Raw genomic sequence first — 25,533 nt, forward strand, 5'->3', positions numbered from 1 at the left:
GACGGCCGTCTTCTTGATACCTGAAGACTTCTCGTCTTCTGTGGCACACCCTCAGGGGAAACAAAGGCTATAAACAAGTGGAGAGGAGGAGAGGAAAGGGAGACGAACTCCGACTAAACACCACCTCCGTAAAAAAAACAAAAAAAAAACTCTCCCACCCAAAAACCGATCTACCCGGCCACCTTGTTTTCTGCATAGCCCCATTACTCTTCACATATGGTTTATATTCGGTGCATTTCTGCCATACACCTTTTGTTAAATATTGTGCTTGAAATATGTCATCTCTTTGACAAGCTGTATATATTCCCTCCTGAATCACAAGACTTTCTAATTCGAAGCCTCCTTCTGTATACATTTTCATACTGAATGTCTTATCTATTGTGATGTCTCCAACATACCACAGTAATATATGTAATGTCATCACTGGTTAGCAGCTTATATTGCAGATATTTCCTCCAGTAGACGTGAACATCTCCACTTTAGAATGATGTAAATTTAATCTGTTTTTAGTTCACAGAGTGCTGCAGCCTAGGGGCTTTAGGGTTTTGACCTACGGCTTCTCACGTTTCTTCCTCATACTCAGAATTTTGTTTCTTGCCACCATTACAGATTGCACAGTATTTTCTTAAGTACTTCCTCTTAATGAACAATAAAAGTATTATCCTGGGAAATAAATGTTCTTCTTACAATGTACATGATTTTATATTTATATTCATCCCAGCCTTTGATGACAATATAGATCAGAACAGCAGCCCTGGAGGTGGTATTATTTAAAGTCTCACTGTAGGATTACTGCACAATTGGGTCATTTACATTTGCAGTTTAACTCAGCCAGGCAAACAGCTCCCATATCTCTGTATGTGGACACCTGCCCAGCTCGCTGATACCAGACATCTGACCTGCAGACTTGCTGGACTCCAAAATCAACAATGGGCCTCAATTCAACACCCACAATTCATCTCACTCACTCATTTCCATGCACTCTGTGACCTGAATTGGAAGAGTAACTGGTAATGAAGGAATCTTTTAGTATATTAAAAAGTATGTTATATGGAGTAGTATTATATGATGGCCTATACAAATAATGGTAAAACAAGATAAGTGTGTAAATAAAAGTATAAAATCTAATTAAAATGCCTAAACTATACACTTCACAAGGCAAGAGAAGGCAACTATATAAAAGCAGACCACTCTTCAAACAGAAAAGACAAGGTCTGGAAACACCATTCTGCAATTGCTAACAATTTTTTTTTTATTCATAGTAAATGAGAAGTGTGCCAATCAGTGAGAAGGGGGCGGGACTTGTCCAAATGCTGCTTGTACTGTAGCCAGACTGGGGAGGAGTCATGGAGAGTGGAGGCGGAGTCTGGGATGGAAATGTAAGATGTCTTTGGTCCATACTTTGAGATGGTGAGATGGGGCATGACAGTGTGGGCAAACAACGACAGAAGGCACTTGAGTTTACAGTTGTCTCACACTTGGAAATGAAAACAAAAAACAGTTTTCTATACATTGGGAAGAATTGGACTAAACTAAATTCTCTTTACAACTGGAGATAAACCATAGGCCTAATGATACAACTACATACATACGGCCTTGGGTAAGGACTCCAACACAAATATATAGATACATATGTACAAACAGGATTTTCTAAGGAATCATGGGTAAGTATAAACTGTCATAGAAATCATCATAATCATCACTTGGAATCGCCCATTTGGAAATGGCATTAATTAGAAACAAGAGCAGTAAAATCCATGAAGGCAATATCTTTGAACTAGAAAATAACGCATCTCTTTGGTGGTAAATTTACATGAGAGAGAGAAAAAAAACAAAATGTTGAAGCTGTGGTTAACGGTGGACAATATATGATCCAGACTTCCTCCTTAGCAACCAAATCAAAATTTCAGCATCTGGGCTCGAGTACTCAAAACAAACAGAAAAACAGATTTCATGTGACTTCTACGCTACAGGTGAGAGAGGTTGTGTGACGGAGTCCTCCGCACTTCACCGCCGTGACTGCTGAGGGGCAGGGCAAGACATTACAAGAGGAAAACAGAGGTGCCATCCTACCATGTGCTCAAAAGATGTACGTATAACAGGAGGAAAGCTATTCCATGACAACAGGCTGCAACTTTTCTAAGCATGCAGCAATGGTGCCAGGCAACGTGTATACGGACGAGTGGAAAAAACACACAAAAAAAGCAGCCAAATGGAATAGACCTTTTCACCCCTCATGAACTCTGAAGCACTAACAATCGAGGAGAGAGAGAGAGAGAGAGAGAGAGAGAGAGAGAGAGAGAGAGAGAGAGGATTCTACACATCTGTCAAGAGAGACTTTAGGTGGAGAGAGGCTTTAGGCGGAGCCGCTAAAGAGATAGAGGGGTGTAGGGGGCATCGAGGTTAAGCAGCTGGTTTGAAGAACGCTTCACTGGGGGCTGCCAGCAAGCATCTCCTCCTGTGCCACAGCACCAGGAAGACAGATGCGCACAGCACTTCTCAAAGTCAAGCCAAGCAAGCAGGACCCCAGTGCAAGGACCACCAGGGCCCTCGTGGCTGAAGAATGAGGTATATCACTGGATTTTGTTCAGTCACCGTGGAAATACAAGGGTGGGATTGTAGGGAGGGGGATCCTACCTTTCACTTTAGCACCTTCGGAGAGATTAATGTGACATGCACTTAAAACTCCAAAAGATACACAGAGGAAAAAATTCTGCTGAATATGCCTTGACTTGGTACAGATCAAGAAGCAATGAGAGTGATAGTAATACAGTATATATGCTCGTGAGATACACATGCATGCTCAGACATACAGTCACTTCAAGAAGAGACCAAAGTGAGGTTGTCCTGTGATCAAAGGCAAATCTATCAAACACGTGCCACGCCCACTGCGCAAGAGTAACGAGTGCTCGACGACGGAGACCGGAGCTCCGCCTCCTCCCACGGGGGCCTTTCGCGCAGAGGGCGTGCGGAGGGGCGACACCGCGGACGCCGTGCTCGAGGACGGGCGGGCGATGGGACAGCGACACCGTGAAGCGCTCCTGGGGAGCCTGGTGTGCGCTCGGCAAGCGTGACAACACAGAAAGGTCTACTTACAAACAAAGTCACCATGGCCCGAAGGCAAACGACGAGGGAACAGGTCCGCCTCTGAACGTTCAGGAGCATTTATTAGGGGAGCAGCACTTCTTTAAGGTATTACAGAATCAAACGGTGGTGTTTCTGCCTTCATTGTCCGTGTGAGAACGAGCACGTTTTTTTTTTTTTTTTTTTTTTTTGTACCATACAACACTGCAGTTTAGCGAAGACCTCCGAGCCAAATGTTACCTAATGGCTCCAGAGCTAAAGATCATTATTTAAAGATCAAATTTAAAAGTAAAAAGTTACAGAAAAAAAAATCAATTAAAAAAAGATAGAAAGTAAAGCTCAAAGAAGGAAACATGGAAAAAGATACACTGAGAAAATAGTGCACTACATAGACAAAAGAGTAATGGAAAAATAAAAAGATTATATGAATTTGTAGCGTAAAGAACAAAAAGAACAATGAATGGTGCACTAGGCACCTTGGAGATTAAGACTAATCTGAGCATTTTCATGAAGGCTCAATAAACGTTGGCCACTATGCTCAAAGAAACAAGCGTCATGATCCTCTCCTGAACACAGAAATCAAATAAAAGGGTCAATCCTTCTGATATCACAAACAACCAACAGGAAGAGTCTGAAGAAGAAAGCAAGAAAGAAATTTAGACCTAAAAAAACAAAAACAAAACAAAAGGAATGTGGGAGAGTGAACATGAGATGAACCATGAGGGGAAGAGGTGGGGAGACAAATAAAAATGATGTAAACTTGAGTCCTATTCTTCATCCATATGAAATAGTTGAGTGATCAGGGTGGGGGGGGTGGGATGGGGAGCGGTGTGTGGGGGAGGGGCCAGGGGGGAGGGGCCAGGGGGCAGCAGACGGAGGGTTGGGAGGGAACGAAGGGAGGGGGAGGTACTCAGGGAGACGAGGACGAGGCATTTTGAGGATGTCAGGGACAGTTGGTCCGAGGTTGCCTCTGTGGCAGCCCGTTCTGAGTGGGTCGATCCTGCCGATAGGCTGCTGCGGACGACTGGGCGGGGCCTTTCGTACTACTGGAGAACTGCGAGTTGGAACTGTCGCCTTGGCTACGGTCACCCTGGTGACGCTGCTCTCCATGGTAGCGGTAGTTGGAGCGATTGGGGTTGCGTTCGTAGTTGGACCCGCCATTATGACGTGGGCCTCCTGGGTAACCCTGAAATATGCGCCTGTTACCCTGGAAAACCTGCACAGGAGAAAGCAGAGGGGTTAGGGTCACCATTTTAGTAAAGAAAATATATATATATATAAATTTTATTATTATTATTATTGTGTGTTTTACCTGTTTGTGAGGGACGCTGGGTCGGGCTGTATAACCTGAGGCCTGGGGGCCTTGAGATGGAGGCGGGGCTTCCACAGGTGCAGAGCTGGTCACAGAAGAAGAAGTGGAGCTGCAGCGGGAGCGGTTGGAGTAGCCTGTCTGGGGGTGATACACTGAGGAAGAGAACAGAGAGTTAGGTAGGGCAGTGAAGGAGTCTCAGCAGCACCCAACCTGACCCAGCAGCCAACCACCTACCCGAGCCAAAGCCCATGATGCTGGCTTTCAGAGGATCCAGCTCATGACTGAATTTAACAGCTTTTCCCAGATCCTCATCATACTTCCTCTCACTCACAAAATGCTGAAAGAAAGAGAGGGGGGGGGGGTCATTTATCTGTGTGCGAGAGGCATCAAAAGACTCAGTGGCATCAAAGCTCAAATTCACACACCTTGATATCTGCACGGAGTTCAGTGAGCTGCTCCTCAGACATTGAGGCAGATTTATCAGTGAGTCTCTTCAGCTCTTCCGCTCGCTTCTGACGCTTGTCCAGGATGGCCACTAACACACGCGCGCACACGCACACACGCACGCACACACACACACACACACACACACACACACAGAGAGAGAGAGCGAGAGCAGGTGACATTACAAAGCGAGCAGGCTGTGGGCTTCACGTCTTCCTAACATCCCCTCCTGAGAACGCCAGTCGTTGGTGGGTGCATTCCTATTACCCTTTCCCCTCCAGGATAAACACAGTTGTGTTTACAGACAGCACACAGCAAACAAAAAAAAAAAGACAAGCTGCAAACAAGCAACGCACTTAAGGGCCTTCTGTTCAGGCTGACCACTTGAAAGCGGCTTCAGGCACAGAAGAGGCTCAGTGAAAGGAGCTCGTCTGAGTCATTTGGTTGGCATTAGAAAGAAAAGATGTCAGAGAGAGAGAGAGAGAGAGAGAGAGAGAGAGAGAGAGAGAGAGAGAGAGAGAGAGAGAGAGAGAGAGAGAGAGAGAGAGAGAGAGAGAGGAAAAGGGGCGGGGAGGTTTCTGTATATGAAGTACATCATACGCAGAGAACCCACATAGCAATGACTAGGCTGACCACACAGAGAGGATGAGAGGATGGATTTGAGAGGGAGGCTGGTCCTCTTTTAAGCTAAATGACTGTCAAGAGAGCAAAGGATAGAAGAAGTGGAGAGCAGAAGCTGTAAGCAAGATTCTGTAGGTCGCTGTTTCCTAACCCCACACACACACACATACACACACAAAAGGCCCATTGAAAGAGGCCTGACACCTGATAGTGTTTCCCAGTGCGAAGTCCAGGAGAATGGCCTCCTTGTGAGGTATGCATTCCTGCACAGCTACACTGCTGAGGACACCCTCCCACACACACACCCCCACACACATGTAGCCCAGGGGCATAGAAGCTGCTACGTGTGCACCTTAAGGGAACTTTAATAGCACGGTACGAGTCTTGCAGCATAATTCTTTGAATGACACTGCTCCCGTAAACATTTGCTACGTTACATTAAAGCAGAAGCCATGGGAAGGCCTGGATCAGTAATGCACCTTTGAAATGGTCACAGAGAAAGCAGAAATTGTTGAGAGTTTGGAGCAGCTGTTGGCCGAGAGAAGGAGCGGGACTGTGTCCTCCAAGAGACACGCAATGAAATCTCACAACTAAAGAATCTCCCATAGTTCTCAAAGAAAGCGTGCGACTGGGAAATGGAGCCAAAGAAATGCGTGTATACTTACTGGCTTCCGCTTTGACTTTATCCATCTCAGCCAGCAAAGCCACTTCTCTATCCATAAGACTGAGAAAGAAAGAAAACAAATTAAAGTTATTAAAGGGAAGATGAGGGGAAGGTAAGGGAGGTGACTGATTTGTTTGTTCCATTTTTCAGGTAGCCATTAGCCAACCACTGTGCTCCATCTGCACTACTCTAAATCTTTTCTTCGGTCACCAGGTGTCCGAGTATAGTGCAGTCACCAGGTGTCTGAGTATAGTGCTGTAAAGATTAGAATGAGGACAGAGGTGGAAACAAAGGTAACACGTTGAGCAGACCAAAGGTTCTCATGAGAGAGAGAGAGAGAGAGAGAGAGAGAGAGAGAGAGAGAGAGAGAGAGAGAGAGAAAATTCATGGTGGCTGCAGCTCTTAAGCTGCTGAAAGCATCAACACCAGCTCTGATGCAATGCACTATAAAATACTGTTAAAGTCTAGATTCAACATTATTAATGACACTCCATAAAGAGCAACCCCATAATGAAGTTTGTCATGACCACCTGGACTCTAATAAGAAGGTCTGATAATCAGCCTCAGTTGTAATAAGCACGAGTGAAGTAGCTAAAGAGAGATCTACTCGAGGATTTATACCAAACGCCAACAACTCCAGGAAGGTCTTGGCCTCCCAGTCGAGGCTGCGTGGGCACAGGGCGAATGGTGGCGTGCCTGTGCTAATCTTACATAGACCCCATACATCCACCTTCACCCTCGTCTGCAGCTGATAGCATTGTGTAAACCAATAACATCCTGTCAGCTTAGTGCAACGTGGTTCTGCCTTGCTGTACCCTTATCACAGCCCCACGGTCCCTGTTTTGAGTTTCTGTTTGTCCTGAACAGCAGAGAGAACAGACCCAGCCATCACTATGTAGACTACTGATCGGTTACTTACAGATGGAAAACTTGTTGCTGTGGCAACAGCAGTCTCAATGTCACAGGAAAGACTAAATCACCAAATTCCCCAAAAGAACATTCAGAGTATAAACAGACAAAAATAACCAGTACTGATCATAGATCTTTAACAATAAACTGCATCTCTTGGCTCTTACGTTTCTACTGGCTAGTTAGTTATGGAATGTTTTAAATGGTTAACGTGACATGACCCACAAACAGAAAGTGATTGTTAAACAGCAGTTGACCAGTCAGGGTAGGGGAAAGACTTATTATTATTACTTATTTTATCAAAGGTATATGCCAAAGATTAAATATACTGGACTCAAAAGTTTAAATTTCCTTTCAATATACAGTGGGAGGAAAAGTTCAAAAACAAAACGAACACTCAAGCAAACCACAGATCCCTGAACCACTCCACTACAGCAGGACTTGAAGGCCTCTTGTACCCCCCGCTGCTTATGATCACTCTCCTGAGAGCACCGATACACTTGTTTAAGCAGCACGTTCATGCGTGCGTAGGATCTCATGTCCCAAGTGTGGGGAAAGAGAGAGAGAACGATGGAAAATCTTACCAGCTCTGCAGCTCTGCAAAGGTCTGCTTCATCGTCTTGATGGAAGAGTCCATCTCCTCCTTCACCACCACTCTGTACCGCGTCAGTGACGCTGTACACCGCTGCAGATCCTTCACCGAGCGATCAATGTTCGGTGCTGGGAAACACAGACAGATGTGGGGGGAGGGAGAGAGGGAGAGAGAGAGAGAGAAAATGCCACAGAACAGATGTTTGCCAACTGCCAATTATTCATATAACCAAAAGAGGCCACTAGGTGGTTTCCATTGCTTTACAACGCCTGTCCTCTTGCAACGATTGCAATGTTATGTGGTTTCAAAACCTCCCAGTGACGATGTGAAAGTGAAATGAAATGATCTTTGGAGGGAAAAAAGGCAGTGGGGATGGGTTGAGGGACAGAGGAAACTTCAACACGAGGCTACAATGAAACGATAACAGAGTGGATCCACAAGGATACCAGAGCCCAGATGGTGATCAGGTCTACGTCCTGCTCTGAGCAGTGCTTCAACTGGTCACATATCAAAAGCACATTCAAACAAGCAGAGTTGTCCAGAGACGGTCAGTAGAGTTAGAGGACGGCCTGGGACATTTAAGCCCTCCTAGGAACACACACCTGCCTTGTGCTAAGTGCCAGTAGGGCCCCGTGTTGTCTCGGCCATGCGAACAGAATGAGTTTCTTTGTCTCTAGTACTCTGCCTTGCTTCAGGACTTTCTCAAGAGGCTTCTGGGAGTTGGGTGCATACAGGAGCTCACTCTGAAGCCCATAAGAGTGCTCTGGCTGTAGTATGTCTTGAATAATAGAAGCACTGTACAACACCTGGTCTCTCACCATCAAAACCCTCAGCTGTCAGCCCGCTCCAAGTTGGTCAAAAGTAGTTTAACGCTTGTGACTCTCGAATGGTTATCCGGTCTTCAACACCTTAGTAACCTCAAGGTTTTTTATTTTTATTTTTTTATTTAAACACTCCATACCAAGTGCCAAACTTCCCTATTTGGCTTTGCAGTTGGGAGCGATATTTACTGTATTCCTCTGCTCAGACACATTTACAACAGAAGGCCTCATGATGAGATGGGAAATCTAAAAGAGCATTTGGAACGAGACAGTACTCAAAGAGATTAGACTGTGAGGGACCATCCAGCTCCTGATTCACAGAAAGAAGAGCTTTATTGAGCCACAGACACTAATGCCTTGAATGTGTTCTCTTTTCTGATTCCCTTCAATAGAGGGCCTTTACTGAGCTGCTGGAAGTACATGAAGCTCGCTGTTCTCAAGCACTGCTTATGGACTTCAATCAGCTTCACACCGACTATTTCTGAGAAGTTAAATTTGGGACTGGTGGTTTGTGTGCCCGAGAGAGTGGCTGAAAAACGAGTTTCTGACGGAACAAGTAGAAGAGGAACAGGAAGGTCTGGATGAGAGGACAAGACAGAGTTGTAAAGACACTCCCCAAAATCACATACTTCTTTGGACACAATTACCATATATTTTCAGAAGCACTGAGTAAAGCCAAGATCACTAGACAGTCTGCCACTCATTAGCAATTAGCTATAATTGCACATTGGTGTACGAAAGAGGAGCATGTTTGATGAAATTGTTTTATAGTGGGAAATTATGGGAAAGTGAAGGATTCAAATAGAACTGTGGGGCCACTTGTTCCCATCAGTAAAATCTATAGAATCTTTACACGACTCTTTTCTTCCTTTCTTTTGAGATGTGTGTTTTTGTTCATTTACCAATTTTTCTGGCTGCAGATGAGCCATGCTGGCCATCATCATAGGGAAAGAGAGTTCCCAGAGAAGCATTGTGGGAGGTTGTAGAAGTTCTGTGGCGGGACTTGGTGCCACGGGAACTCTGGTGATTGTGGCGAGCACCAGTATTGGCCCCTTGCTGGGGGGCTGGGGTCGTCGTTGGGGTTAGACTCTTCTGGGACTCTGCCTCTCCACCTGTACAATAAGTGGTTAAACGAAGAACAAAGCTTTGGTCAGAAGGAATGCATCCATTTGTTTTCATTTCAACACCAGGAACATCCGGGACAGCTAGGGACGATTTATGGTTTGAAATGCTTGTGCAGGCCTTGAGCTACCATGTCCAAAAGTCATGCAGAAAGCAGCTGTCTTAGGTGGAATATAGAGGGCTCATCATGTTTATGTCTGGGAATTTGTACAAACCCCAACCTTGAAGCTCATAGGGTATCTGCACATTTTTAAATCTCAAATTCAATGACTTTTAAGACCTTTTTAATACCTCTCACAAGAATAATAATACTATTACTGGGGATGCAGGTGTGTTGGAGAACGAAAATTGTTGACGTTGTTGAGGCCGTATACTCCAATGCTAGGAATCTAGCACTAGGACCCTGGAGCGGTTATTTTCTGCATTAGCGCTAGATTCGGCAAAGTTCACATCGCGCCAGAACAACTGAACAACACACACTTATAATGATTTAATGCCTCCCCTCATAAAATTCCAGACATTTTTAGGCCTTGAATATGGAAAACTAAATTTAAGACATTTTAAGACTTTTTAAGGACCCGCGGGTACCCTGTCATGCAACTTATGGAACAAGAAAAGCACACCCAATTACGATAGAGGAAAATCTGTAGATATATTCCACCAAGAAGAATTGATTTGAGGCCCCTAATTGTTTAGGTGTGTCATTATTAATATGTGCTGTGATGTATGACCAAATATTTTTCATTGCCTGCAAACAGTCAATCTTTCGAAAAGCTGAGGGGAAAACCGATGATGACTGGCACTACCTGTGGTGTCAGAAAGCTCAGTTGTAGCCGGTTCCGATTCAAGCTCAGCTGCGTCCAGGGAGGCGGAGTCTAGCTGCTCACTCAGGGAGTCCAGCGACTCACCGTCAGCACCAGCGGAACCATTGGCATGGAAACCATTTACCGCCCCTGCACATTCCGCCTCTGGTGGTGGGACCGATTCAGACGGGATGGGGTCTACCTGAGCGTCAGGCTGCGATTTGGGCTTCTTTTTTTTCTTGGGCTGTCAACCAATAAACAAATCAATCAATAAACAAACAAAAAGTAAAAATAAAGTTCAACTGCACCGACACACAAAGTTCATTTACAAACCATCATAAAGAAATACATGGAATAACCTTCTTGCAAACTAATTTCTAAATGAAGAATTACAATTATATGAAAAAAAATAGAAAAACTATTATTCCTATCCATAAATGCTCAATAGAATAAAAGCAATATAACACACAACTACTATAGAGATTAAACCGGCAAATGTCCTCACATGCTCCCTACATCGTCTTCTGAACGATCACCATCACGGTTTCTTACATCTGGTTTGGGTCATGCATGATACTGGGCTTTCTCAAATGTGAACGCTGTCCTTTGCTGATGTAATTGTGATAATTTTGGCAAACATACAGTACTACAAGCATATACAATGCTGCTTGAAAGCTTGTGAACCACCCAAAACATTTATTTATTAATGAAATGAACATCTGAATCTCAATTTGTAAAGCAGACCTTCTAAACAAAGGAACACAGAAAAGAAAAAATATATTTTCATTTATTATACACAATAATAAAATACTGAATAAAAATGGAAAATCTGCCAAGTGTGAAATTGTGAACTCTTAGCTTGTGGCACCTCCTTTTGCAGACATTACATTAATCAAACGTCTACTGTGACCACAAACGAGCGTCTCACAAATGACCCGTCAGAGAAAGGTTGGAGGAACCGCCTGCTTCAGATCTTGCCACAGCATTTCTATGGGACTGAGGTCCAGACTTTGAGCAGGCCAATCCAGATTGCAAATCTTCTTTCTCTTAAACCATTCCTTGGTAGTTTTGTTGGAATACTTTGGCTGTCTTGTTGCATAATGCATTTCCATCACAACGTCAACTCTCTGACTGATGACAGGAGAGTTTGTTGGAAATTGACGGTTCCCTGGATAATATGGAGTCATCCAGGTCCAGAGGCAAAAAACAAAGCCCAGACCTCCACATTTCCACCACCATGCTTCACTGTTGGGAGGAGGTTCTTCTCTTTATATGCAGTGTTGACTTTTCTCCAAACATGGTGCCTTTGATTGTGGCCAAATAATTGCATTTTGGACTCATGCGACCAGAGAATGGACTTCCAGAAAGCCTTGGGTTTGTTCATGTTGAAGTTTAAATGGGCAACTTTGGTCTTCTCTTGAGAGCTGCCCACTTCTGTGCAGAGTAGCAGTGATGCCATTTCCCTTCATTTGTAAATTATTTGTCTTACGGCGGTTGGTTGGAGTTGGAATCATTTGGAGATGGTCTTGTAGCTTTCCCCAGACTGGTGGGCCGTCAACACCTTCTTCCCGATGTCCTCAGATGTCTTTTCCTCTCAGCATTGTTAATCAGTGTGCTTTACACATTGGCATGACAGTGGTTTGGTTGGTTTCCTCTCCCTTTTAATCAGTGTGGCTCAAATCTTTCCCTAAGGATGTCTCATTTGATTGGTCTGCTTAATTGATCATGCATGTGTTTCATCCGAGTCATTCACCTAATTGACTTTACCAATGCAGCTGTGGTTCGTTTACCTTTGCACATGCTCTGATTCCATGTTTCATGTAGTAAGCTGACAACTCGCACATTTCCCTCAAAACAACTAAATGGAATTGATTACCATAAACCTGGCATTTCATATAAAAAAAACTGATGATATAATAAGAGAATCATGGTAAAACAGAAAACTCTAAATCAGTCAAGGAATTCACAAACTTTCAAGCAGCACTGTATGTGTGACAGCAACAGGTGCTGCGAGTTTTGAAAGGAATCTCCCCATAGAGCAACTACTAAGCAAGAAAACCTTTTCGTGTCCGGCAAAAGACCAAAAGACCATACATCCTTGTGACACTATATTTAGCCCGAGCGTGTCTACACGGCTGTGACGTGGGCCAGTGCTGTGCGTCACTCTGCTGGCACACACCTTCTTTTTACCAGTGACATTCCATTCCTTCAGGATCTCCACTGCGCTGCCTGGGGGTAGAAAAAAGGGACGAGTGAATATTTTGAGATGGTGTCACTGGTAGCTGTCAAAGCCGAACATTCTGGGTATGGTTCAACTACAATCTGAAACAGTAAACATTTCCCCAGCATGACTCAAATGCATCGGTGACTTGGTGTGAGGTAAGCTAAGCCAGTTGAGCTTCCTGGAAAGAAACTCGATAGACAGAGCACAACTATGCAAGTTTCTCTTCAATGATATTGCTTTACTAACTCCAATGTAGTTTGGCAAAATGACACACTTTGTTCACGAGTTCATGACATCTGAAGTATGTCATATTCCACAACTACAGAATTATAATGCTCCGATATAATAATGTAATAATAATAAGAAAAATAAGAATTATAAAAACAATGCGAATATGAACACTATTAATAAGCTTAGAAGGTTGTTGTCATAGACCAATACAAGACCTAAAATTAGTAATAGCTTTATTTCTTTTTTTCCCCCCGTATATGCCCAGTATATGGGCATAAAATATTCTGAAGGGAACCTTGAACAATAAACAATATAAACAGTGCAGTGCTAGTACTTTTTAGTGATCCAACCTGTGGAGTCTGCATTAGTCACATAATTTAACTCTAAATCATGCCAATGTAATACAATGTCTCTGAAGAATACATTATAACTACAAGGAAATCTTTCTAAACAGCAGTGATCTCCACAGTAACACCATTTGAAAAGCTGCTTTGTTTCAATAACCAATTCCTTTGTGATTGGAATTCCACCATACCTGTGCTTGGGTGTGCGTATTCAGAACAAAAGACATGGGGAACCAACAGGAGACCGATACCAATCCAAAACAAACTTGGTCCTGGGTCACTCTTCACAGTGGTGTCCAAAGCTCATGTCCACTGTATCCTACTCACCGCACACAGGCGAGCACACTCAGAGCTACTAGGTGCACAGAGAGGTAATGAACTGCCGTACCTTCCACAAAGGCCTGCACAGCCCGGTCCACGCTGTTCTCGAAGTGTTGCAGGACCAGGGCGATCTCGTTATTGCTTTTATTGGGAACCACCGCTCTCACTGCATTAATCTAGATGAGGTGACAGAGAGGGGGATGAGAAACCGAGGAAAGTAAGACGGGGATAAAGTGACTGCATGCGTGCATGTGTGTGTATATAAAGTACACTGGGAGTTGTCCGGATCTGAGAGAACAGCTGGGAGGAAATAACACATCAAAGAATTACTAGTGGGTGTGGGTGGACAAAAGCTGTCGGCATAGACCAATATAAGACCTAAAATTAGTGATACTTTTTATTTATCCCCCCCCCCCCCCCCATATGCCCCAGTGTAATCACCATTTATTTAAAAATAGGGGCATAAAACTTTCTGAAGGGAACCTTTTAATTCAACCATCTATTTTCAATTCAGTTTGTTTCCCGAAATGTTTTGGAAATGTTCCTGAAAACATTCGAGACATCTGAGTGAGGGTGTACACGTGTGCAAATCGTGTGGCTATTTCACAACAGATTACTCATTACAGCTTTAGTTTCCCCCCGGAAGCAAAGAATGTGTTTTCACTGCTGCATATCTTATAATATTACAGATACACAACATTGCATGTTATGGAAATCAAGAGATAATGCAAGAAAGACCAGTCCTGCGTGATTACATGCCTTCTAAAAACATTTTCCGGGAGTTACCTCTAAATAACTAAATCTGCTTGCAAAATAAATATTTGATTATGCCATCAATTGGTGTTTGATGTTAGGGCAGCTCCTTTAGATTGTTTCTCTCTAAGCAAATCATATTTACTGCCTTGACAATGAAACTACAAAAAACACTACAATATAGCATAGACAATACAGGCTAGTTCAATTACAAAGAGGAGAGAAGGGAAGAGAGCACTCAAGCATTGCACTGATTACAGGCTTCAAGAATGCCAGACCTCTTAGGCTCTCCACATTCCCAAAGAGAAAAGCATTTAAAGCTTTATTACCTTCTCCTTCATCTTCTCAAACGTTCCTCCTTGAGACATCACCATTTTGGAGTGAGTGTCAAACACCACCCCTGACGGATCTACAAAAAGAGACAAAACCCAAAAGAAAATGCAGAGAGTTAAAGGTTCAGGTTAGACTTCTCCATTTGGAGCTTGGAGCTTGACAGTTCTGCACAGCTTGGCAGAGGGGGCGGGGGTGGGGGGGGGGGGGGGGGGGGGGGGGGGGGACCTTCCCTGCAAATATGTAGGTCAAGAGAACAGCCCAGAGAGAAGAGGAGGAGGAGGGAAGCAGAAAATCTGGGCAAAGACCCATTATAAAGGATTTGGTGACTTAAAGAAAACGCTGAACTTAAAATATTTTAAATCATTCTCACTTTCATAGTAGCAATGAAGTGGGGGAAATGGTGAATCTGTCTGTTAATGGTGAAAAAAAGCCTTTGCTTATAGCACAACCAGCCTTTTTATAGAGCTGACCAAAACCTCTGAAGAAAGACGAAAAATAACTTCTGAAAAATACATAATTTTCTTTCACAGAAGGCACACAAACATACAGACTTCTGTGCATAGCCTACATTTACCCAGTCATCCTCAAACATCTAAAACCAAAGGCAGAGATTCCAAGACTCCAAGTTCCATCCCAGCCTAAACCTCCTGCCGCCCCTTAACCGTCCTCCCCCGCCCCTGCCCCCCCTGCCCCTCCCCCTTTCCCCTCCTCCTGTCCTGTTCCGTTCCTCCCCCCAGCTCCGTTTTCCTTCACAACCATGACTCACAAAGAGCTAAAGCAGAAAACAGTATGAAACGCCTCATACAGAAGTGGAGAAACTGAAAATACTTGTTGTCCACTTCATTTGGATAACTGGGCTGCCTTTCTGATATTTCCTTTTCCTTTCAAACGTGCACACGAACCGAGGTGAAACGACAGCAACAGATCACTACCAGGAAACAAAAACTGTGCTAATTCTTCAGACACTTGTACTGAAGTAGTGACGTAAAGTCAGAGAAAGACACTAATAACTTTTTAGCCAAATGTATTCGAACGGAGAATTACAGAAATGCAATCAATGTTTATTTTGCAAATTCCCAGATCAGAACAGAATTCATAGGAGGTGCCAGAACATGCAGTAAAGGTTCCATACCTTTTCAGAGCTGCAAAATCCCACTTGTCTCTCTTGGTAAAGGAGAGTTGGACTATGACCATGAGGCAAACAGTTCTGATCAGTTGACCCTCACCCACATAATCAGGACAACCAACAAGAAGGCTAACACACTGACAGTGTGCATCTCCTCCAAAGTGTTGTAGATGAGCAGGGTTCTGGGGTGTCTCCTAACTGCCACGTATTACTACCACTATTTGCACATACTCGTTTTTTTTTCAATATGTTTTTTCAACTACAGTCTGACAATCCACATGCATCAAAATGTTCTACTTGTTGCTAAAAATCAAAAGATAGCTTTCAGAGATATTGGCCATTTTGATTGTAATTTCTGAAACATTTCCCAAATTTTTTTAAAGTTTTTTTTAAATGTGCTTTTCATCCAATCTTAGCAACTGCTGACAACTGATACTCTATGTTCAGTAGTCTGCATTTAACAGCTGTCCCATCAATACCCGCTCATCACAAACAGTATGCTCAGTCTGGCTCCAGTGTTTATGCCCTGTTTATCTTGGAAAACAACAGTTTTCCTGAACAAATGTTGAGACAGTATGGTGTAACTGGTCAAGCTAACGCAACACTTTGTAGATAATTTATTTTTGTAGCCTAAATACTGAGAATAGTTTACACAGGTGTTTGAAAAGTTAATCTATTTTTTCCATAATTTATTATATTTATAAAAACGTGCAAAAATGCTTTACATTCACATTTAAAATGCTTAGGTACGTAAATATTTAATAAAATAGTTCTGTAGTGTTATAATGAAAATGTTTGGTGTCTGATTAATTGTAGTGTTGATTGGGCATTCGCAGGAAAGTTTGAGCAAGTGATCGCGTTTCCTCAAATCAGTCATGTCAGTTCATCTTCACTTAGACTAGCTAGTTACAAAGTTTGGATAGGTACTTAAGTCTTGCAAGGCCAAGCTAATAGTCTGCTTCCTTACAACAACAACATGTAGTTTACGTCTGCCTTAGCCTAGGAAACACTGACCTGACTATTAGCCAAATGATGGTGTCAAGCCTTCGAAGGACTTCACTGTGCGTTTAGATTGGTCCGGTGATACAGACATGAATGGAGAACTCCTTCAGCTGGCCACACGTGTTCATGAACAATGCATTCACTCTATAAAATTTAACCGTGTGCGTCATAACATTAACTAAAGTGTGACAGAATTCGATGTGGGGTGCATTCAGAGACACTCTTTTGCATACCTTGGTTGAGTTACTGTTGCCTTTCTATAAGCTCAAACCAATCTCTGCCGTCAACACTGTGTTCTCGCCCAGAGAACTGCTGCTCACTGTATTTTTCTCTCTCATACTCTTTAAACCCTAGGAATGGTTGTGCATGAAAATCCCAGCAGTTTCTGAAATCCTCAGACCAGCTCACCTAGCACAAACAACCATGCCACATTCAAAGTCATTTAAATCACCTTTCTTCCCCCTTCTGATGCTTTATTTGAACTATAGGAGGTTGTCTTGACCAATACAACAGGGCAAAATGCACAGAGTTGCAACCATGTCATTGGCTAATATTTGCGTTACCGAACAGTACAACAGCTGTACCTAATAAAATGGCCTGTGTATGTGTGTGTATTATACTTAAATCAAATACACAACATATTTCAGAACTCCATGAATGCAACATTCAGGACAACAAATTTAAACAAGTAAAATCCTTCAGTGAAGTACAGGTAAGGCAAAAAAACAAAACCACCAAGATCATCCTTCCACTTGGTCCAGGCTGGACACCATTAAATATATAAGACGACCAGGATAAGAGTGACCAGCAAACATACTAGCATACTATTCATGTATTACCACATACATGTGCTTGTAGCTACATGCCATCTGAATATATCCCATGTATGCTTAGCTCCTTAGGAAGCTATCCATCAGGTCTATCTAATGTTAGTTAGCAAGCAAGTGAGCTAAACTAGAGAAATTATCTAGAATTGTTATTAAATGGTACCAAACATTTAAATTTAAGTACAATAGTAATTTCAAAATTCTAAATTGGAATGTAACTTACGACAAACAGATCTGTTATATGCGTATTATTTTCAGTAAATGAATTATGCATTTCTTCAATATGTATCTGGAGGCTAAGAGAAGGTACTAGATAATCCAAAAGGAGAATCAACTATAAGGACAAAAGACTCCCTTTTATTATGCTGAGTGTATAAAAATTAATGATAACATACAGGCAAACATGCACCTAGTTACAGGTTGAACTATCCAGACTATTACATAAAGCACGTCAGCACTCAATGGATCAAAGAGCATTCACAAAAACCCAAAACACCTGCCTCTCATTTTGAGTTCGTTTTTGATACGGTTATAGTGGGAAGTCTTCCGATTAACCCCACAACACAAGCACGCAGAGCCTTGTATACTGCAAGCTTTCAGGGAGTGACCGACACAAACACCTTCAAGGCATCAAGCTGAAAGCATTTGCAAGTGCATTTAAATGCAAATATTATATTTGCTAGACAAAGCAAGCAATGGCTAAGGCAGTGAGAGAATCTATTGAGCCACTGTTACTAATTTCTGCACAGTATCTTTTCTGCTGCCCACCATTTACGATATCGGCTGTAACCTTGTGTTTATAAAAACATCCCTGGATCGTCTCATATAACCATCCAGAAACTTGAGCCTTCGGTTTGTTGTGCTTGCTTCATCCAGACACCTCTACTTTTTCAATTAGCACAATCTGAAGAACTGTGGGGGCAGCACAGCTGAAAATGAACTACGCTTAGACTCAGATTAAACTAGCATTAAAATCCCACGTCATGTTACACACCAGTCTGTCACATTCAGCTCTACCATAATAGTCTTTTATTGAGGATACTTAAAAACTACACATGACTCAACAAGGACAAGTCAGCTGTATTCTGGCAGAAGTGATACAGGAGATATGCTGAAGTTGGTAATTTCTTAGCTAGGGTTTTTGTTACTGACAGACTGAAAACAAGAGTACATTTTGTTTTCCTGAAGAAATGGAATACAGAAACCATTTTATTGGCACATAGGACTTCGCAACACAAGCCACCTCTGAGAAATCCAGGCTACATAATCAGTCATCTGTAATGAAATACATGTTGCATGTTACACCCCCCATCGCTGCCTGAGGAGACTAAATCTATCCGTTTTAAGGGAGATGGGAAGTTGGGCAGGGCCTAGCACAAGATCTGTGTCAGGGAGGGTAGTACACTGCTGGGTACATGGACAAAGCTAATACATTACATCCTGAAGAAGGCAATAAAAGAGGGATTACTGCCCTCAGGGTGTTCAGTATAAGGTGCATATCTTTGGCTTTCCGTTTCATTACACGAATCACCTTTCACTGTCATTACTGCCTGTGGTTCCAGGTTAACCGCACTATTATTGCAGCTCAGAGGCTACCACGAAGAGCCATGCTTAGCCTACTCAGACCCCTTTAAAACAACATGAGTGAAAGAAGAAACATACCCGCCAAACATGATTAGTTAATGTCATAAAGCACTGGCTCCCAGCACCATTATCCTATCAGAATTCAAACACTCTAAACTGAATTTGCAGAATTTTTCTTCATTTCAATTGAGATTCTGTGGCCTATCAAAATCAATGGCTTTTTTATTACTTGAACTTTGGCGTATCCTGGCTCATGGTAACATAGGTTGAGCCAGGCTGATCTCGGACCTGCTTCGCAGACGTGTAATGACAAAAAGGAAGCAACTCAGATGAGCCTAGTTCAGTACCTACAGACAAGAATGCCACAGCGGAGAAATAATGAAGGATCAAAATGACAAGACAGCCTGAAGAGGAAGTGAACCTTCTCATTTTTGTAAAGACACCCAAAGGAGGAGCTATTGAGGATTTTAGGTCAAAAACATCACCTTGACATGTCGGAAAGACACCAAATCTCACACAAAGCAGCTGAAAAGAAGAATGTAAAAGAGTAGTAGTCACATATGACAGAAAAAGAGAACAGGATACCTAATGCAGTCACAGATTATTAGACTGGTGTCTTACACACAGTCCCCACATACTGTACTACACAGAAAAGGAGGCATAGGGAAGAGTCATTTCAAAGGGATGGGTCCGGACACTGTGGATAGGGCACACAGAAATCCTTCATTGGAAAAGAAAAAATTAACAGAACAACATGACAGCGCCTTCAGATGACAGTGTCTATAGTACTTACCCTTATGACTGTTCCTCTTTGCCATAATCCACTTCTACAAGATCTGAAATGGACTTTAGCCTCCCGACCGGTCAATTATTCTGCAAGAGAGAGTAAAAAATGTGAGCTTGCTGAACAAAACTGATCATTTAACACACAAAAGTATAGAAACTTCTCTGGGGATTTTTTGTGCCTTTCTTTCTTTTTCAAATTTGTTGCTCCATCTGCATGTTTTTTCCAGCCTTCCCTCTCTCTCCATTTTCCTGTTTGAAAGCGCTTGCGTTTCCACAGAAGCCTCCGACCCTACAGGGTCACCCAAGGACAAAAACCAAACATCCACATCCACAGTTGGACATGGCAACTTCCTCAACACTTACACGGTCTAACCCACCCCCCCCCCCCCCTTTAGCCCCACCCACCCAACCCCTCTAACTTCATAATGCTGCTGGAATAATCTGGAAAAGGAATAAACCTCCTCTTCCTCCTCCTATTTCAGAGTATTTTCTTTCTACTGCACACAAAAATGGCTCATAAGTCTACCAACGCTTGGCGTTGGAATTACTTCTTCCGATCAATCTGTATAACCCATACAAAAATATACAAGTTTTATGGGTCAGTTTGAAGGAAATGCTATGGCCCGATAACAGAATCTGTGAGGCCTTTCAATTCCATCCTGGTCTCCTGGATAACACGGTAAGCAGCCTTTGAAGGCCATTTCCTTCAAAAATGTCCCTATTGGAAATCAGATTTGGTTGAATTACTGTCGGTCTGGCACAAATACACAATCTGCATTCAATATTGTCCTTGGCATGAGACTCCACTCAGTCACAGCTCTTAACCTTTGAATCATGAAACCAGTGGTCTCTTGAGGCAAATGGACATGAAATATGTACCAATTTATACAATTACATATTTACAATGATATAGTAAAATTAGCAGAGAACATCATGAGAGGAAAAAAAAGAAAAAAAAAAAAGAAAACCCACACCTGTTTGATAACATCCACATGAATACAAATTAACCCAAGGAGCATCACTATACCTTATTAAACCAGAAGTTTCATGTCATTTCCATTCAGTTTTACAGCCAAAAAAGACAAAAACCGCCACTGCACACGCACCCGCTTTAAGTGCTCATGCACTGATGATGCTCCAGCGCATGTGTACGTGTCCGCGTTCTGACATCGCTCACTCCTTCAGCAAACCAACCACAGCAGGGCAAGGTAGGAACTTTCACATGCCTAATAGCACCATGCGTAGCTTTCTGTTTCCCCTCTAGCAGCCTTGGGAAAAGAAACCTAAACTATGCCAACACACACCCTTCTTGACTCTTGTGCTAGTGGAAGGTGCGTCTGACGCGGCGTGTCACCAGCATGCAGAGTGACTGCACCACACCTGCTTGCACGTCACACACCTGTGCAGTTCAGCAGATGACGCTAGACACGGAGCCTATATTTAAACCAACAGGAAAATGAACCGGTTGTTTGACAAAGAGGAGGAGCACATTCAATCGAACCCATTTTACGTAACCAAAATAGTTTACACTGAATTACAGGTGTGCGGCCTTGCACTGATAAAATTCAACTATTCAAGTTATGCAAGATCCCTTAGAGGACTGAACTCTTGCTATGTAGGTTGCATGAATAAAGCAGATATGGGCTGAGATAGTGGGTAATTTGAACTGAATGACAGAAAGGTTTGGGGGAAGGCTGAGAAAGGAGGAGAAAATATCCTTCCCTTCAGTTCGGAAATTGGATACTGTAATTCAAAGGAAAAGTGGCAGATCTAAAGAATGCAATCCTCAATCAAAGACTCAAGACTGCAGAAGAAACACAGGCCAGTCCAGCCTGAGTGATGTGGCACAACAGTAAGCACCTAGCTAAAATTATCAAAACGTTAAAAAGCTCACTATATCCATTTGAATACAAACAACCAGAAAAAAAACTTAATTCTAATGATGTCTAATCATGTTAATAAAATGTGGATAAATTACATTTTCCAATGACCAACGTTTCCCTAAAAAGGGAATCTCGTGCAACAGTGTGATTTAGTGCACACCTAAGCCTATGTTCAACAATGTCTCCAGTTACAGACAAGACAATATTGGCTAAATACAAACAGCCACTGTACTACTGAACCCTAACCCTAAATACACAGAACAGCCACTGTCCTATTGAACCCTAACCCTAAATACACAACAGCCACCGTCCTATTGAACCCTAACCCTAAATACACAAACAGCCACTGTACTACATTTACATTTACAGCATTTAGCAGACGCTCTTATCCAGAGCGACTTACAAAGTGCTTTGCTTCTGATCACAGAATACATTCTAGGAAATAGTACAGCAGTACTGCAGTCCTAGCAGCTAATGGAAGATCGTTCCACCATCTTGGAGCCAGGACGGAGAATAGTCTGGAGAGTACTACTGAACTCTAACCCTAAATACACAGAACAGCCACTGTATTTTTGAACCATTGAGGGATTTGGGCCTTTTTGCTAGTGAATCACAGCCACACGGGGTGTGATTGAAAAACGAACTGAGCTTTCAAATAGACTAATGCATGTTTGCTAAATAGCTCCACAGCACACACCTAATTGGGCACAGCATGGGACTGAGAAATCAAGCTTATAACTCATATACCTCATCAGTAAAAGCACAAAGGTGCTGAATCACTTTCACAGAGCCACCCAATGACAAAAGTTACTTTGCAAAGAACAGGCTCACATTCACCCTTTTAATGCATTGTCATAAATGAGCATCAACATAAATGTGCATATCTGGGCAGCGGTTACCCTAGAGGTGTGCTGGCACTTTGCTGACAGAAGAGTGATGTGTGCACTCTCAACCAGCCAACCAGACACAACTACATTCTAAATCCAAAGAAAAATAAGCAGTACTACCTATTTGTTACACTAAAAAGTGGAATAAAGTGTGAGAATCGAGTTGTGCAAATATGGAAAAAAAAACCTATGAAAATTGGTCTTGTGGTAATTGAATATTTTAAGTGGATATATTATAATTCCTCTGAACCTGTGAATTTTTAAATACAAGTTACACAGTTATGAAATGGAAAGAACAATACAATACAAAACGTAAATCAGACTGCAAAACATTAAGGTTTGACTCATTTACACTTAGGTTTAAAACGCCTGCAATGTACAGGATGAGCTATTAGAGTGCTATTACACAACGGGCCCATCTAAGGGAACTAGAACTATAAACGCTGAGCTAAGGCGCCATAACGAGCCCAAAGCCTCATATTGGGCCCAGTGTGTTCCTCACAAGGCCACAGCTAACTTTACCAGCGCTTAAAGTTCCGCCAGCTCGTATTAGTCCTGCTCTAAAAGTGAGACACCCACCCATGACGAACCACGGTCCACTTCTTTCCGCCTCTGCCTTTCACACATTTCATCTTTCACTATCTACAAGTTCTCTTGCTCACCAGTGCATTAACCGACGTGTTCATTCTGGCTACAACGTGAAATAAGTTCAAACTCGATTTCCATCTCCAGATCAGTCTTTAGACCACATCTTTCTCGTCGCACCCATAGTTTACAACCTTATAAATTAACAATATTTAGATGGGGACCGATAGCCAGCCGTGTTTTATAAAGAATGACAAGTAGCCTAACCCAGCGAGCGTTAAAACGTTACTTTAGGCACTGCAAGAAACACTGTTGCCCTCATATGCCATATATCTAGTTAGCTAAACACGGGACATCAGCATTTCTGCAGACGATCATTTTAAAAGGATAAATCTGTCAATTAAATTACATAAATGCAAAGGCAGCCTACTGATGCAAATACGAATAAAGCAAACTCACTTTAGCCAACGACATCTTAAAAGAACAGTAGTTAGCTGGCTAAATAGTCCGATTCCGAATATAAGCCGTCTAAAATGACTAATCTAGCTAGTTACAATACATTGATAAGATATGCACGTACCCAGTTGTATAATCAGTCCCATATTCCACCACCAGCCCCTTTGTTAAATAAGAAAACAGCCAGACACCAGGTTAGCTCAGCCAAGCTAACTGGTGTGTAGTTAACCATCAGTGGGTCTAATGGTGGGTGACCTCGCTCTTAGGTCCGTTTGGCTTTACTAGTTATTTTTTTTTATATGGTTTTAAAATGAAAGAGTTTTAAAAACATGTGCAAGCGTTTCCTTACGCAAATGTGCTGCCTGACGGAAGGTATCCTTATTCGGACGAAGACAATCGGCTAAGTTGCTAGCCAAGTGTGTGGCTAGCTGATCCGCAGCTCGCTAGTTAGCACAGCTCGGCTACAGAGGGAACGTCGGGTTAGTATCTTAGCAACGCGTTTGCTGACGGCTAGTCGGGTGAATGTGCTAACAGTCACCTAGCATACCCATTACCGTCCGTTTCCCAGTACACGAATGTCTGTCCCCAAAGCTTTACACGGTGTTACCTCCAATACATTTTTATATCAATATTGGCATCTGGCATTCTAGCGTTTTATTTCATTTAAAGTAAAATGCTAATTAAACCGCTAGCTGGCTGGCCGTGTTGTCTCGTAGCCTGCAGTGTGTTTTGCTGAAGTACGCTTGGCGCAGGAATCATACACAATTCAGCTGTGGACGCCAGACGATAGCGCTCCACAAATAACTGGAAGTCTGGACTTTATTTTTGATGCTAAAATATTTACAAGTAGAAAACAACCTACCTGGGAGTCCGTGGATAAACCTCTAGACGACGTTGTGTTTACCGTGTGTCCGTTAAAGTGTGTGGGTTGTCCTCACACCTCTCTCCTGCAGCCGGTGTGTCGCGTCACTTCCCAACAGCCTGCACACGGTGGACTTTAACATCGGTGTCACCCACACACCAGTTGTTTTGAAATCTTTTTTTTCCCGTATATACTTTTTAATCAGACAAAGTGGCTATTTAGCTGTTACACTACAACACGAAAATGTAGCCTTAATTATGATTGTTCCAACGTATGAGTAGTAGTTGGTAAAATCTCACTCCAGTATAAGGATAAAGCCAAGTTTAGCCTAACTGTTCTGCTTTTTCATGTTCATAATTACGACTGTCAACCTGTAGTTTAGACCAGGAAGGCATGTTAGTGTTGTATTACTTTTGTTTGTGTTGTTTGTTTGCTTGTCACTGTCTTCAAAGTAAAATGTGTAGTACTGATATTTGACATGTGAGGTTTCTATGATGTGTCTGTTTTACTTGTGTCTATGTCGTCCTGGACTCAATGACAACATAACCAATCTGTTCCAGTAGTAGAGCAGCTAGCGGTCAAATGAAAAATGAATATGCAATGTATGTCCTTGCTTAATTTTAATGGTTCGTTAATTATTTAAATGAAACAACTTGCTTGAGTTACTTTTGAGAGGATAATTTATATTCTATTTTTTCTATAGTGCCTTAACATTATATATATATATATATATATATATATATATATATATATATATATATATATATATATATATATATATATATACAGGGGCGATTTTAGGATCTGGTCTTTAGGGGTGCCCAGCCCCCAGTGCTCACAGAGGCACAATACCAAAGTATTGCGCAGGTGCAGAGCAAGGTTTTTGCATAATATAATATTTAAAAAATGTGTTGAGCCAGGGGGTGCTGAGCAACTTCACGGTGGTGCTCTAGCACC

At 42.4% G+C, this 25,533-nt stretch overlaps 1 protein-coding gene across 7 annotated transcripts; it reads right to left on the reverse strand.

Annotated features, from left to right (window-relative positions):
- Window positions 1-1,232: 1,232 nt before the first annotated feature.
- Window positions 1,233-24,728, reverse strand: spats2 (spermatogenesis associated serine rich 2). 7 transcript variants are annotated; one of them, XM_076989592.1, is made up of 13 exons: window positions 24,577-24,728; window positions 19,911-19,990; window positions 14,575-14,654; window positions 13,560-13,668; window positions 12,552-12,601; window positions 10,376-10,616; window positions 9,350-9,559; window positions 7,619-7,754; window positions 6,127-6,185; window positions 4,822-4,931; window positions 4,631-4,733; window positions 4,397-4,548; window positions 1,233-4,300 (listed from the first exon to the last, which is right to left on the reverse strand). In XM_076989592.1, exons 2-13 carry the CDS (start codon window positions 19,933-19,935, stop codon window positions 4,028-4,030), a joined length of 1,548 nt encoding a protein of 515 aa, XP_076845707.1. In that variant the 5' UTR covers window positions 19,936-19,990; window positions 24,577-24,728; the 3' UTR covers window positions 1,233-4,027. The 7 variants fall into 7 exon arrangements, with proteins under 7 accessions (XP_076845707.1, XP_076845708.1, XP_076845712.1 ...); XM_076989593.1 differs by lacking the exon at window positions 24,577-24,728 and adding an exon at window positions 24,064-24,430; XM_076989597.1 differs by lacking the exon at window positions 24,577-24,728 and adding an exon at window positions 23,839-23,970.
- Between the last annotated feature and the right edge of the window lie 805 nt (window positions 24,729-25,533).

This window comes from Brachyhypopomus gauderio, unplaced genomic scaffold (assembly GCF_052324685.1).
Source record: "Brachyhypopomus gauderio isolate BG-103 unplaced genomic scaffold, BGAUD_0.2 sc69, whole genome shotgun sequence".
Taxonomy (NCBI): domain Eukaryota; kingdom Metazoa; phylum Chordata; class Actinopteri; order Gymnotiformes; family Hypopomidae; genus Brachyhypopomus; species Brachyhypopomus gauderio.